At 39.7% G+C, this 15,779-nt stretch overlaps 1 protein-coding gene across 1 annotated transcript; it reads left to right on the forward strand.

Moving 5' to 3' along the window:
• Positions 1-805: 805 nt before the first annotated feature.
• LOC136258889 (heat shock 70 kDa protein 12B-like) lies at positions 806-15,481 on the forward strand. Its single transcript, XM_066052265.1, has 3 exons — positions 806-1,199; positions 11,730-11,942; positions 13,988-15,481. Exons 1-3 carry the CDS (start codon positions 876-878, stop codon positions 15,251-15,253), a joined length of 1,803 nt encoding a protein of 600 aa, XP_065908337.1. The 5' UTR covers positions 806-875; the 3' UTR covers positions 15,254-15,481.
• Positions 15,482-15,779: the final 298 nt, after the last annotated feature.

Consider the following 15,779-nt stretch of genomic DNA (forward strand, 5'->3'; position numbering starts at 1 on the left):
AGGCATTTGTATGGGATTAGCCATAATTCAGGTCACACACCATATGCACATTTATTACCATATTTTCCAGTCGTGTAGGTGGCCAAAATTTTAATTTTTTTTCTTTATTCTTAAAAAGTTTACAAGAACCCAACCTTCTTTTTGCTTACCCAACAAAAATCTCTAAAAAATTCCACTATTTAAAAAAAAGTTATAGCTAGTATTAAGATATACTGTAAACTTGGGGTGGAAATCTGATGAAAAATCACACATACTGTACGTAGATATGTAGCAAACATGCAATCAACTATTTCATTGTAACATTCAAAATTCGTGATTCAAAAATTACATTGCCTGGTTTCAATTCACCAGTAGAAACCAAAGTAAGAAGATGTAGCTAAATCCCAAAGCCAGATGCAAGCTGGCTATACACACATATACTACCTATAGGCGTCCGCAAACCAAATACTGCTTCAAATCAATTTGCAAACTTTTGTCATGTATGTCTAATGCCATTAGGGCCAGATTTTTTTTAAAAACCAATACAGTATTAGAGTGGGAACAAATTTCGTCCATCCATTTCATTGAAACTTGTCACCTTGAATTTAATCTCAATTTTAAACTTTTTATTTCTGCAACCTTATCCTTTTGAGTCAAAACTCTCTCTCAAGCTTTGAGAGGTTGTCTAGTCTACAAATGGAGTATATAGGTAGTTAGATCTGATGAAGCTTTATCAGCGATATCTACGAAAAGGTCACGAACGATGTCACGTTGCTGATACCTACGTAAAAGTTCACGTGAAAGATCATGCGACACGCAGGAAATTTATCGAGAAATTCCAAGAACTACGCAAAATTTCCCCCATACAGTTCTACAACACCTTACGTATAGATACAATGGCGGAGCGTGGTGCAGAAGACAAACAAATCAATTATACTCACTATGTAGCAATTGATTTCGGGACCTCTGGAACGGGAATCGCGTTGTCTACTGCTAGTAATCCAGATAGTATTAAAGTATTCTCTCATTGGACAACAATAAAGATAGCAATAGACATGAAATGTCCAACGGTTCTTCTTCTTGACCCAGAACAGAGATTTGAGGCATTTGGAGAGGAAGCAATAAGCCTTTATCACAATAAACGAAACCTGAAGTATCCGGATCGTGTTGCAGATTATTATTTCTTCAATCAATTCAAGATGAGTTTATACAGCAGAAAGGTTTGTATTATTTCATATAGTATATTCCAAGTACATGTGTCAAGTCATTGCCCTTATCGATCGTCAGCAAAAACGTCCAGTGCTGTATAGCTAAAATTTTTGGCCATGATGATCCGGTTTCAACACTGCTACAAAGCCATCCTGCACATTTGTCTTATAGTTTAAGACAAATGTGCAGGATGGCTTTGTAGCAGTGTTGAAACCGGATCAAGTCAACCGGGTCACATTTTGTCTGGGTCATCCCGATTATCCGGATTGGATCATGTGTTAAGCAAATTAATTTGACAATACAGAAGTATATATATGCATCATAGTTAAGTCTTGATGCAACCCAGTTTCTTTCGTGAGCCATACCCATTTATTGGGATGACTGCCAGCCATCTCTGCAGCAACACCCATTTATCGGTAGTATAGGTATGCACGAATCCATACCCATAGCTGCCTGCAAGTTTATGTGTAGCTACGCCCATGAATTGATTGTTATCATACAAGACATTGTCTAGTCTTGTAGAAGGCCAGCTTCTTTTGTGAGGCATGTTCATTTAATATCGGGAATGTGTTACCTGGAACCACGCCCACTGACTACCTTACAGTAGTTTACATATAGCTAGTAGCTACCTGTGTACTTAATGCGCTAATCAAGCACTCAAAACGTATTGCCTCAGTTTTAACTAAATCTGGATTTCAACACTAGCTAGTAATGAAAGCATTACTTCATGTGGCGACTAGAGCTAGTGGTGACTGTTGTGATTGTGCCCTCACACATGCAGTGTGTTTTTTAGCAGTGCATATTGTACTTTACGTTGGATGATCACAATGCCGTCATGTACTATATGTTCTGTACAGTACCAAAGTAGCTGTGTAACTATATTGTTTGAGTCATACATACAGTACAGCTATGCAGCTAACTGAGCAACTACAGTAAAGGTTGGGCAAATACAGTACATTAAGGGAAAATACAGAACAAAATTTATGTTACAAAGGCAACCCCATTCAGATAGCATGATTGATCATATGCATGACATTGTAAATCACTAGAGAGAGAGACCATCATGATTATGATGAATGTGTACAACAGCAAAAGAGACAAGTATGTGAATCCTCGGACTAACATGTGACCACAGATCTGATCTACACAGTAGTCAGTTGTGGGCATGGCAAGGAAAAAAAGTGTAACTACATGCGTACGTACATACATACATGCAACAAGAATAAAACTCTATAAGGTAACTACAAAACCAGTTCAATCAGTCTGGGTCGATAGTCCATTCTTTACAGTTCCTCCCAAAAAAGATCCTCTGAGATGCAGAAATTGATGCCCCAGCCATTTCATTCAAAGCTGCTCTAACACTGGCTTTTGAAAACAATAAATCTTGATCCATAAACTAATCAAACTGATCCTATAGCTACCAGTTTGCTCTACAACTAAAAGTAGATTACACGAGCACTAACTGATAGTTTGATCACCAAAAGTTGAAGCAACAACCCCACACAGATAGCAGGGTGGATACACTGCCATACGCTAAAACGTATCCTGTTCTACAACTACAGATTGGTTATGTGACAACTTACTGATAGTCTGGTAAATAAAAATCAAAGCGATTCGGGTACTCAAGAAAATCTCTTTGAGCAAGACGACTAGGTAGTACAATTAAACACTTTAATGTATGATGCCATCTAAGTTCAAAGGGGAAAAGTGTGCTTTATATCACATACTGTGTTAAAGTGTGCTATCAAAGTCTGCTTCGTGTTATAGTTAAAGTACCGCCGTGCATGTGTATGGAAAATACAGAGTGAGGGGGCATGTCAAGAGGCTAATACAGCACAAGACGAAGTCGAGTGCTGTATTTGCTTTGAGACACCCCCCAAGTGCTGTATTTTTTGTACACACAAGCATAGGTGCTTGAAGTGTTATATTGTACTTCCTGGTCATCTGGCTTGGAGCAATTTTCTCTAGTACTCAAACCACTACGTTTTTCAGTGATCAGGATATCAGTAAGTGTTTAAATATTCTATTTCTAGTAAGTGATTAACCTTCTGCTAATCACGACTAGGCACTAGTTTTCTCACTGCCATCATGGCATTCCTGATCATGATAAACTGTGTTAACCGTTACGTAACTTCTTCTTGATTGCAACTCTGGATTCATACATTAAACCAGTTAAAGCACCGCTTATGCTCATGCACTACAGAAAAATAACACTCAGGTGTGGTCTCGAGCCAAATGTAGCACTCTGCTTTGCCTCGTGCTATATTTGTCTCTCGACCACACCCTTGTGCTATATTTTCCGTATTGCACTATTAAACCACTGCCTATACTGTACTTGTTTGTATGAAAAAATATAGCACTCGGAGTGTCTCAAGGAAAATACAGCACTTGGCTTCACCTCGTGCTATATTAACCTCTTGACACACACCCTCATGCTGTATACACACATGTGATAGTATCCAAATAGACAACTGTATCATAATATGTAACCAGTTGAGCAGGCGTTTAGATAATCGATCATAACTTACAATTGAAACAAGCTACAAAGATGGAACTTGGCTCAATCTGTGCAACATGAATTGGCAAATCAATCAATGTATAGTGCCTTCCCTGTACACCTCCATGTTGACAAAGAAGAAGGCCATTCCAACTACAAAATGACAATGGTGAATGCTGTTTTTACTGCATCATAAATAAGTGCCCATAACTCACATATCCTTTGCTGTGCAAACATGAAACAAAGATTTTCTTGCTCTCCATGAACAGGCATATCCAATGGTATATAGGTTTTATCGATTTGAGCTTGCTTTCAGTGCGTATGAATGCGATTAAAGCGTGTATTAATATTTCATGTAGCACGCGTAATTTTACCCAGTGTATTTCAATACAATTTTATGGCAAAATAGAATTTTTCAAAAATGGCTGGTTTTTGCTCAGCGGGTCACATATAGCTATTTTTATTCTGGTTAGTGTTGTAAGATCTGTTTATGAACTTGCAATAATGTTACTTCACGTCATCACTTCTATTAAAATGCTTGCATGTAACTATAATAAGCACATGGATAGCATACAACATCAACCCTCAAGCTATATCCACCGTGAAGACCACAAAGTATTACCTGTAGTGGCTATGTATATAATGCATATATACTAGTGTATTAATTTTAAAATGAAGTAGGGATCCAAGTGATAAAAAGTAGTGAAACAAGAGATAAATGATGGTATTACAGCATAGCTCAGTGGAAAATCCCTGCATTGGCATGTTATAGCAATCATTTTGTCAATGCCAAAGTAGGGATTTTCCCACTGTAATACCATCATTCATCTTTGTTTCACTACTTTTTATTGCTTGGATCCCTACTTTATCGCTGAATTGATAATTTTTAATATACTGGTTTGTTTGGTTTTTTGTTATAGCGTACAGCTATACACACATGTGCTATTAGGGTGACTTCTGTATTAGAGTATCTCGAGTCAACCTTTCACCTACCAGAGTGTGTGTCACTATTTCATATTTTCATTGTGTTAGCTTTATGAATACAGCTAAGCCAAGGGGTGTGTCATTGTGATAGATTGTTAAGAGGTATGGTCTCGGACTCTTGGTGCTCGATCATTATTAATCAAGTAAGATTGCGTTAATATGCATGGCCTATGTGAAGGTACATGCTTAAATAAGTTTGTGGTGTCTGAATCCGAATATGCTGCTCAAGGCAAGTGTTAATAAGGAAAATTGATGGTTTCATTGTAACAACAACAAGACCACCAGCCTGATTGAAGATAAAATGAAATACAAGGCGCAGAGGAACTTCAAAAAGGCACACTCCCAGTGGTGAGTTTGTTATTGTGGCATAAAGTGGTGTCTGTTCACTGCTTTGTTTGCCCTCTAGCCTTGCGACTGTGGTCAGGCAGGCAGGCTGGCAGTCAGATGAAAGTAAGAGTTTTGGCAATTAAAAAAAAAAATTCTGTATCCTGCCACTTATATAATACAAATTTACTTGTAAATTGAAGTTAACAGAACACAGGTACTATGGGAGTGCATGATGCAATCACATGGAAACAGGCCCAACCCATCTGGAATGTGCTAACAAAGCATTGCATCACCTCCTTGCATGCTATGGGATAGCAGTTTCACACTATCATAAGCCACAACTTGTAGCACCTGTCAGTCTACTTGTATTGGCACCTAGTGTTCAGTCTGCCTCATGATCAGTAGCTAGTTGCAGTGATTGGAGTGTTTCAGGGTGCTTGTATCACCATGTCTTGTATATCAGCAAGTCCTGTGTATCAACTAGCACTTGTATCACACCTTGTATTAGCAAGCTTTGTGTAGCAGCAAGTCTTATGTATCAGCTAGCACGTGTATCAGCAAGTCCTATGTATGTATCAGCTAGTACTTTGTCAAACCTTGTGTACCAGCTAGTCCTGTGTATCATGTTGAGTCTCACAACAGTATTTCGATGCAATTCTGCTTATAGCAAGTTCTCTGCATCACTACTACACTTGCTGCATTTCATCTCGTGCTTCCTAATGATTCCAACCCTGGCCAGTTATAATGCTGAAAACTGCCTGCGGACCATCTACAGAGGAACCCATAAACACAGCCCAGTACCTGACCCAGCATCTCACTTAACTGTAGGATGATTGTCACTACCCTCATCAATACTTAGAAGGGTTCGCTGCCTCTATGTTGCAACACTGTACGGCAGAGCCAAGTTTCACCTGACTTGCCTACTATCACACATGTGTCAGATCCCTATACATTGCCTGCTCCAGCTCATATGCAGAGTTGCATCATAGTATTCCAAGCCATTTTGTCACCCACCAACTCGGCCAACTCAACAATTATGTCGCTATCATCAACTCTGGATTCAGGCCAGCTATCGCTGCTAGTAGCCTAATTCTTGTATACCACCATACCAATCAGCAGACTGCTTGCTCCACTAGCCCTTGTCTAGACAGTTAACATGCTACAACATGTGACAACAATCATCATCACTTCTCTGCAGTCATAGATTGTGTTAACCACCCTCCTTCAGTTGACCATTGCTACTCCCGTACAGTTAATTGCCAGCAACAACACCTTTCAGCCAATTGTTAATTGTCCTCCACAACAGACTAGTGCTGTTGACCACACCCCATCATTAGCTATCATTTAAGCCTTCCAGAGGTAGTCATGTCTCTACCCTCATCAAAGCTCCTCTGCAACTGCATCACTAGATTGCCAGCATCTATCAACATCATGTGGTCAGACCACCATTTTATGTGCTGTATGCCATGCATAACTGTTGCTGCTGCTATTATTGGTTACATACAGCTGCCAGTGTCATTTGTCATGGCTTGTTTGCATGTATTTTGCAGTTGCTAGTGCTCTAATTGCTTTGTTTGTATGTTGCCATCATGTTTGTACTGCAGTTATTGCATGGTGCCACTGCTTATACTGCAGTGCCACTATATATGCATGCCATAGTTCTGTTGCTTTGTTTAATATGCTGTGCTATTATCATTGTACTGTTTTTTTTGTTTTTTTTTTGCATGCTCAGTGCCACTATGCATAAGTATTACAGTGCTGTCTTTACACGCATGTTGGTGCTGCCAAATAATTATGTTGCTGCCACTGTTGATGTTGCATCTTATAGTGTGGTTGTTGTCGCTGTTATATTCATAGCACTGCCACAGATATGTTAACTGCTCAACTAAAATATTGCCACCATTGTTTGTATTGCATTTTGTACTGTTTTTTTTTTTTTTTGCATGCTTGTGCCTCAGTGCCACTATGCAAGTCACAGCGCTGTCTCTATATGTTGCTGCAGCCATTGCTTGTTTAATATGTTGTTGGCATTGAGACACCAATATTCTGAGATATCGCAAGGTAAGTATAGTCCTTTGATGTCATGTTACTTTTACTGTGTTACTGCTGCCTTGCTGTTGTTGCTGCTATCATCTTGCTACTGCCATGTTACTATAGGCATGTAACTGCTTACAATTCCTTTGAGTTATTTTGTAACTACATTCTCTCCCAATGTTGTTTTACATTCCTCATTACATTATACTGCCACTGTATGCATTGGTTTATCGCATGTCACTTCATGTTGTATGTGTTGCAGTCACTGCCACTACGTACACTTGTACTTGCAGTGTTCTGTGTTGCCATAGAGTTGCTTCATGTGGTTCAGCCACCACCGTAAATGCCAGTGTTAACATGCTCATGCTGTACAGTTTCTGACACAGTGTATGCCACAGTGTTATGTGTTGCTGCATGCTGTACAGTTGCTTCATATTGAGCAGTTGCTGCCATTTTGTATGCCAGTGTTCTGTGTTTCCACGTGTTGTACAGTTGCCCTTGTTGCACAGTGAGTTGCTGCCACTGTGTATGCCATGGTGGTTATGCGTTGCTGCATGCCATGAAGTTGCTTCATGTTGCACAGTTGATGCCTTTTGTATGCCAGTGTTCTGTGTTCCCACGTGCTGTACAGTAGCCCATGTTGTACAGTTGCTGCCACCGTGTATTCCACAGTGTTATGTGTTGCCACGTGCCATACAGTTGCTCCATGTTGGACGGTTGATGCCATTTTGTATGTCAGTGTTCTGTGTTGCCACATGCCATACAGTTGCCCATGTTGTACAGTTGCTACCACTTGTATGCCACAGTATTATGTGTTGCTGCCACCACTGTTTATGCCACAGTGTTAAGTGTTGCCGCATGCTATACAGTCACTCATGTTGTACAGTTAATGCCATTCTGTATGCCAGTGTTCTGTGTTGCCACGTGCCGTACAGTTGCCCATGTTGTACAGTTGCTGCCACTGTGTATGCCACAGTGCTGCATGCTATACAGTCACTCATGCTGTACAGTTAATGCCATTCTGTATGCCAGTGTTCTCTGTTGCCATGTGCCGTACAGTTGCCCATGTTGTACAGTTGCTGCCACTATGTATTCCACAGTGTTATGTGTTGCCGCATGTCGTGCAGTTGCTTCATGTTGTGCAGTTCATGCCATTGTGTATGCAGGTGTTCTGTGTTGCCACGTTCCGTACAGTTGCTGCCACTGTGTATGCCACAGTGTTAAGTGTTGCCGCATGCTGTACAGTCGCTCATGTTGTACAGTTGATGCCATTCTGTATGCCAGTGATCTGTGTTGCCATGTGCTGCATGTTGTACAGTTGCTGCCACTGTGTATTCCACAGTGTTATGTGTTGCCGCATGCCGTGCAGTTACTTCATGTTGTACATTTGATGCCATTTTGTATGCCAGTGTTCTGTGTTGCCACGTGCTGTATAGTTGCTCATGTTGTACAGTTGCTGCCACTGTGTATGCCACAGTGTTACGTGTTGCTGCCGCCACTGTGTATGCCACAATGTTAAGTGTTGCTGCATGCCATACAGTTGCTCATGTCGTACAGTTGTTCATATTGTACAGTTGTTCATATTGTACAGTTGCTGCCACTGTGTATGCCACAGTGTTATATGTTGCCGCATGCCGTACATTTGCTCATGTTGTACAGTTGCTGCCACTGTGTATGCCACAGTGTTATATGTTGCTGCCGCCACTGTGTATGCCACAGTGTTATATGTTGCTGCCGCCGCTGTGTATGCCACAGTGTTATATGTTGCTGCCGCCACTGTGTATGCCACAGTGTTAAGTGTTGCCGCATGCCGTACAGTTGCTCATGTTGTACAGTTGCTGCCACTGTGTATGCCACAGTGTTATATGTTGCTGCCGCCACTGTGTATGCCACAGTGTTAAGTGTTGCTGCATGCCGTACAGTTGCTCATGTTGTACAGTTGCTCATGTTGTACAGTTGCTGCCACTGTGTATGCCACAGTGTTATATGTTGCTGCCGCCACTGTGTATGCCACAGTGTTAAATGTTGCCGCGTGCTGTACAGTCGCTCATGTTGTACAGTTGATGCCATTGTGTATGCCAGTGTTCTGTGTTGCCACGTGCCGTACAGTTGCCCATGTTGTACAGTTGCTGCCACTGTGTATGCCACAGTGTTATGTGTTGCTGCCGCCACTGTGTATGCCACAGTGTTAAGTGTTGCCGCATGCCATACAGTCACTCATGTTGTACAGTTGATGCCATTGTGTATGCCAGTGTTCTGTGTTGCCATGTGCGTACAGTTGCCCATGTTGTACAGTTGCTGCCACTGTGTATGCCACAGTGTTAAGTGTTGCCGCATGCCGTACAGTTGCTCATGTTGCACAGTTGCTGCCATTGTGTATGCCAGTGTTCTGTGTTGCCATGTGCCGTACAGTTGCTCATGTTGTACAGTTGCTGCCATTGTGTATGCCAGTGTTCTGTGATGCCATGTGCCGTACAGTTGCTTGCACTGTATATGTCACAGTGTCATGTGTTGCTGTGCAGCTGCTTTATGTTGTACAGTTGATGCCATTTTATATTCCAGTGTTCCATGTTGCCATGTGCCTTTCAGTTGCGTACAGTTGCTGCCACTGTGTACGCCACGGTGTTATGTGCTGCCACTTGCCATGCAGTTGCTTCATGTTATACAGTTGATGTCATTTTGTACGCCAGTGTTCTGTGTTACCACATGCCGTACAGTTGTGTACAGTTACGCTACTGCATGTGTATGCCACAGTGTTACGTGCTAATACATGCTGTACAGTTGCTCCATGTTGTACAGTCGCTGCCATTTTGTGTGCTAGTGTTCTGTGTTGCCATGTGCTGTACAGCTGCTGCTACTGTATATGCCACAGTGTTGTGTTTCCACATGCCCTACAGTTCTTCATGTTGTACAGTTGCTGCCATTATATATTCCAGTTTTCTGCATTGTGACATGCCATACAGTTTTCTTCATGTTGTACAGTCACCTGCCATTTTATATGCCAGCGTTCTTCATTGTCATTTGCCGCACAGCTGCCGCTACTGCATATGCCACAATGTTATGTGTCACTGCCACTGTGTTGCCGCATGCCATGTAGTTGCCTCATGTTGTACAGTTCCAACCACTGTGCTGCATGTCGTATAGTTGCTGCCATTGTGTATGCCAATGTTTTGGGTTGCCGCATGTCATACAGTTGTTCATGTTGTACAATTACTGCCACTATGTATGCCACAGTGTTATGTGTTTTCGCTGCCACTGTATGTCACGCAGTGTTATGTGTTGCCATATGGTGTGGTTGTACAGTGGCTGCCATTTTGTATGCCAGGGTTCTGTGTTGCCACATGCGATTGCCCATGTTGTACAGTTGCAGCCACTGTGTATGCCACAGTGTTAGGTATGTGTTTACTGTGTGCCATACAGTTGCTCAGGTTGTATAGTTGCTGCCACTGTGTTTGCCAGTATTTTCTTCTCACTGCATGCTGTGCAGTCGCTGTTACTGAAGGTCACAGTGTTATATATGCATTGCTGCATGTTGTCAAGCACTTTGGTTGCAACTCCATAGATATAGTGACAGTATACTATAGCAGTTATTGCTGAAGAATATGTAATTGCTACACATTGTGTGCTAGTTCTACTTTATATAATTGCTCATGTATTGTGGATACACCCAGTGGTTACAGAATCTTGAATTTTGGGATAAATTGGGTGCAGTAATACTGCTTGAATAATAACTGTAATGCTGATTGGCATAGCCATCTCTCAGATGCAGCAAATCAAACAGATATTAACAGTGAGAGATTTGCCTGAGAGATTTTGCACGCCCCAGCGAAGTCCTGGGCTTGCCCAATTTTGTCCCCAAATTAGCCTGCAAGCTAAAAATATTGGAGTCTGTGACTTGTCTGAGATGTTAATTAGTGTTTTTAATGCTGTATTTGATGGTTAGATGGACTAATATTATTCCATGAAGGTGATTTTTTTGCATAAGATGTCTCAAGGATGATATTTGAAAGGGAATTTTAGGCAACACGTGTCATTTTTGGGGGGCATCCCTAACTCTGTGTGTGAGTGTGTGTGTGTGTCTAAATTTACAGTATAAAGCATTGAATACAATGGGTGAAAAATTTGCATATTATTGAAAAAAATTCCATAAATTTTTTAAATGCCTCTTTCTTAGTGAAGGAATGGACTAACAATATAAACCTGGATATCATCTTATTTGCCTACTCGTAAGGAGTCGTAAGGAGTTTGTTTTGTTGTAGTTGACCTAAGGATATGCAAGTTATGAGTGTTTGTTTACGTCACATCAAAGCAATCGTATGCGATTGATTTTTCTTCACGAATATTGCCTGTGAAGAAAGGTGATAAAAGGACAAACTTACCCAGTAATTGATTTCCCTATTCAAAGCGAACACGGTGGGGAAAGTTTCAGCTCCATACATCAATCCATTCGTAAATTGCAACCGTTTTAGTAAGTTACTGTAATTAATTTTCCTAATACTTGCTGTACAAATTGATTTTTCTGTTGCTACTTTGTACGGCTATAACTCCGAAAGTTATTGGCATATGAGGCTGAAACTATGCCAGATGATACACTTGGCTAAGTAGATCATTAAGCAGGAATTCAAAACATGCACATTTGTGTTGGGTTTTCGCAGATCCAATCACATATAAATTTAAATTTTGTTGCTTTGTTTTATAGAAAATAACATCCAAGCTGATGATCAAGGCTGCTAATGGTAAAGCGCTTCCGGCCACTACTGTGTTTGCTACAGCACTAGCGTACATAAAAGGTATAACATTGGCAAAATTTGAAGGTTTTGACAACCCAAGTCGTAAAATATTATGGATCGTCACTGTACCAGCTATATGGAGTTTGGCAGCTAAGCAAATCATGAAAGTTGCTGCTGCACAAGTAAGTTGTGTGATTTGAATATACCTGTACATACACATATTGGAACATAGAATATACATGTTTATTGACCCCCTGAGTAAAGCCTAAGTAGTTTACATAGTTACAATGTATTTCTATTTTGCAATTGAAATAATGTACATTAGGTAAAAAGTGGGTATTACAAAATTATTTTATATACACATTTAGTCTCTTCAATTATTACAGTAAAACTTCAGTTATAAACCATCATCTTGGCCTGTTAATGGAGAGTAAGAATATATTTGTTTCATTTCTGTGCCACTAGGTATATGTGTGCTCCAATAAAATTAATGTAGCTTTATTGTTATCATTTCTAAGCTTAAAGCCTACTTGTTTGACATGGATGGATACATAGGCCAAAACAATTAATATACCTTGATGAATTTGTCAGGTCATGATAAATACAATGAGACAAATCCCAATTACATAGACTATTGCACTTGTGACTTGGGATAAAACTACTGTAATTTATTTTTGGTATAATCACTATACAAGTTGATTGCTTTGCTGTTCCAGCTCTCCATCACTATAATCAAACAGTACGGTCGTACCGTTTAAGTAGCGATTGTGGTGAATGTTTCATGCGCCGCCCAAAATTCTGCTTTTAAAAATCATCCTACAGACATTGTATGCGGCGTAAACCACCTTTACGGAATAGTACTAGTCCATATAATACATAAAACAGCAATAAATACAACAAAACACTTACAGGTGGCCAGATATAAAATTTTAAAAAATCGCCTAAAACTCCAACTTTAGTATCACTGCCTCACTCACTGACCACAGTCGCAAGCCTAGAGCCCAAACGAAGCAGCGCACGGTCACCATTTTACGCTACAACAACAAACTCACCGGTAGGATGTGCCTTTTGGGGTTCCGACGAGTGTACGCCCTGTGCGCCTTGTCTTTTCTTTTATCTTCAATCAGGCTGCTTGTCTTCTTCTTCATCCAATGAAACCATATCGAGGCGTTAATTTTCCATATCAACACTTTTTTTAAGCAGCATAATAGACGCCACAAAATTATTTAAGGTGCTTAGAGTACGCTACTGTACGGAGGAAGATCACGCCCATTCTTTATCCTACATATATCGATCTATCGATCGAGACCACGCCCCTTTTATGCTAGCTGTATTTGTGACCACACACCTTCAAGTTAGTAGACTGATTCAAGATACTCTAGTCTAATAATCGATCGAAACTACAACGAACACACCCTTTTTGAGCAAGCACACATCTTTTGCAGGCTGACTCGAGACACTCTAATACAGCAGTCACCCTAATAGAACAGTCACACGTTTATAGCTAGCTGTACGCTTTAACAAAAAAACTAAACAAACTAGTATATTAAAAATTATGAATTTAAAAATGAAGTAGGGATCCAAGTGATAAAAAGTAGTGAAACAAGAGATGAACAATGGTAGTTATTACAGCATAGCTCAGTGGGAAACCCCTACTTTGGCATGGTATAACAATTATTTTGTGTTCATTGCCACAGTAGGGATTTCCCACTGAGCTATGCTGTAATAGCTACCATTGTTCATCTTTTGTTTCACTACTTTTTATCGCTTGGATCCCTACTTCATTTTTAAATTCATAATTTTTGATATACTAGTTTTAAACCTAAATCCAAGAAATAAAGCTGAAATTTTAGCAGTCAGTTGATTTTCGAAGTAAAAAATTCAAGGAAAATGCAGGTTTGATTGGTGGGTCATTATACATGTGAATGAAATCTTTGTTTATTTTCTTCTTACGTAACTAACTTTTCTGCTATATATAAAACTCTAAGGAAGATTCTTGATGAATACCAATGTACTGTATGTCCTCTGAATGTCAATAGTGAATATTTTCAGCTAATACAAGTGAAATGGTTTTAAAATGCAAGTAGTCAGTCCTAAAGACGTTTGCTGGTATCAATTTACTTTGGTGGTTACACCCCACTAATCTAGGTACTGTAAGTTACGTAAACGTACAATCAATTAGGTTAGAAATTTGCAATTCTTCATTTTTTTATTCTATTGTATATAGGCAGGCATTGGTCAACCTGATAATGAAGATATTCTATTTGCATTGGAACCAGAAGCTGCTGCTATATTCTGTGAAAAAGAAATCCTAGCAGTTAAAAAAGATGCCATGGAAAATCAAGCAGACTACCTCATTGTAGACTGTGGTGGTGGAACAGTGGATATTGCAGCACACAGATTATCAAAAGATGACAGCAATAAGATGTTCATTGAAGAATTAACTGCTCCTCAAGGTGGTCCTGATGGAGGTTTTTCAGTCAACCGTGCATTTGAAGAGATGCTTTACAAGCTGTTTAAGACCATTGATGAAAAACAAATGGAAGAAATCAAGACAACTTATGCCAGGGAGTGGACCAAATTGGTATATAAAGAGTTTGAGGGGACAAAAACATCCTTTGAATGCAATAAACCACACCAAGAGTTGTCAGTTACAATATCTGAAAGGCTTACAAGGGAGATAGAAAAAGTTACTTCCCGATCAATGGAAGATCTGATTGCAGATTGCAAAGAATACAAATTAAGTTGGGATGCAGATGAAAATGCACTGGTTCTCAAATATCAAACAATGATCCGATTCTTTCAACCCGTTGTGTCCCAAATACTGGCACGCATAGAACAGATTTTAGCAAGGTCAGAATGCAAAAGTATTCAAACCATAGTACTTGTTGGAGGATTTGCTGAAAGTTCATTTTTATTTGAAGAAGTAAATGACACATTTGCCTCAAAGAACATAACAGTAATAAAAAGCTCCATTCCAATGCTTTCAGTTCTTAAAGGAGCAGTCATATTTGGTCAAAAAAGAGATGTTATCAGTTCACGCAAAATGTCCCAGTCAATAGGAATGAAAATAGCCCAGATCTACAACAGAGACATTCATGACCTTTGTGAAATGGAAATAGTAGAAGGCAAATCAGTTTGCCGCAATGTGTACCACCAGTTTATTAAAGCCAATGAGAGTGTCAAGGCTGGCAGTACAGTACAATTTCCTTTTCGTGCTCTCTCAACTAGCAGCACTACTTGCAAAGTTGACATCTATGCAAGCACCTCAAATGGTATAAAGTATGTCACAGATGATGCCTGTTATAAGCTGGGAGAGATTATTATACAAAACCCATCCTTTAACTATCAAGGAAGCTATGGCATAATTACAGTTGTCATGGATCTGAGTGGCACAGATATCAAGGTCATGGCTTATACTCAGAGCTCTCAAGAAGAGCTAAAGCTTTCTTTAAATTTTGTTCCAGAAGAAAATTACATACCATGCACCTAATATTTTATTTTGAGTCAATTTTATAGACAACGCTTGGATAAATATTTTCAATTGTACTGGCATTGCATATAGATGCTGCAATTTGCTTCACCTGTAAATATGAGTTTTTACACATTTTGCTTATTTTTGTATATGAAGGACTTGCTATGTATTGTAATTGTAAAAGTACAGTGTGCATAGCTAGATGCTGCAATTTTTTTGTGTGTGGTTTAATAAGTTGTAACTAAACATGTTCATATTGACAGCAATAATTATGGTTAGTGTGCAGATGCTTATATTAATCCTATACTGGTTAGTATGTAAGCATAACTGCATTAGCATTAGTACGTTATAGATACACAAGTGGAAAATTCTGCTAGGGAAGGTACAGATAGTGGAATGGAAGGACTACTGGCTTAATCGCATTTTTTTTCAGCGTTTCTTTGCTAGGTGAATACATGTCCCAAATTTTTTTTGTTTGAAGTGTGATTCTGTATGTTAAAGAGGAGGTCAGTAAACCAATGACATTTGCCATGTGTGATTGTAC

This window comes from Dysidea avara, chromosome 1 (genome assembly GCF_963678975.1).
Source record: "Dysidea avara chromosome 1, odDysAvar1.4, whole genome shotgun sequence".
Taxonomy (NCBI): domain Eukaryota; kingdom Metazoa; phylum Porifera; class Demospongiae; order Dictyoceratida; family Dysideidae; genus Dysidea; species Dysidea avara.

Coding starts and splice junctions, on each gene's coding strand:
- LOC136258889 (XM_066052265.1), top strand. CDS start 876: ATGGCGGAGCGTGGTGCAGAAGACAAACAAATCAATTATACTCACTAT. Junction 1,200..11,729: donor TGAGTTTATACAGCAGAAAG/GTTTGTATTATT, acceptor TTTGTTTTATAG/AAAATAACATCCAAGCTGAT. Junction 11,943..13,987: donor TGAAAGTTGCTGCTGCACAA/GTAAGTTGTGTG, acceptor TATTGTATATAG/GCAGGCATTGGTCAACCTGA.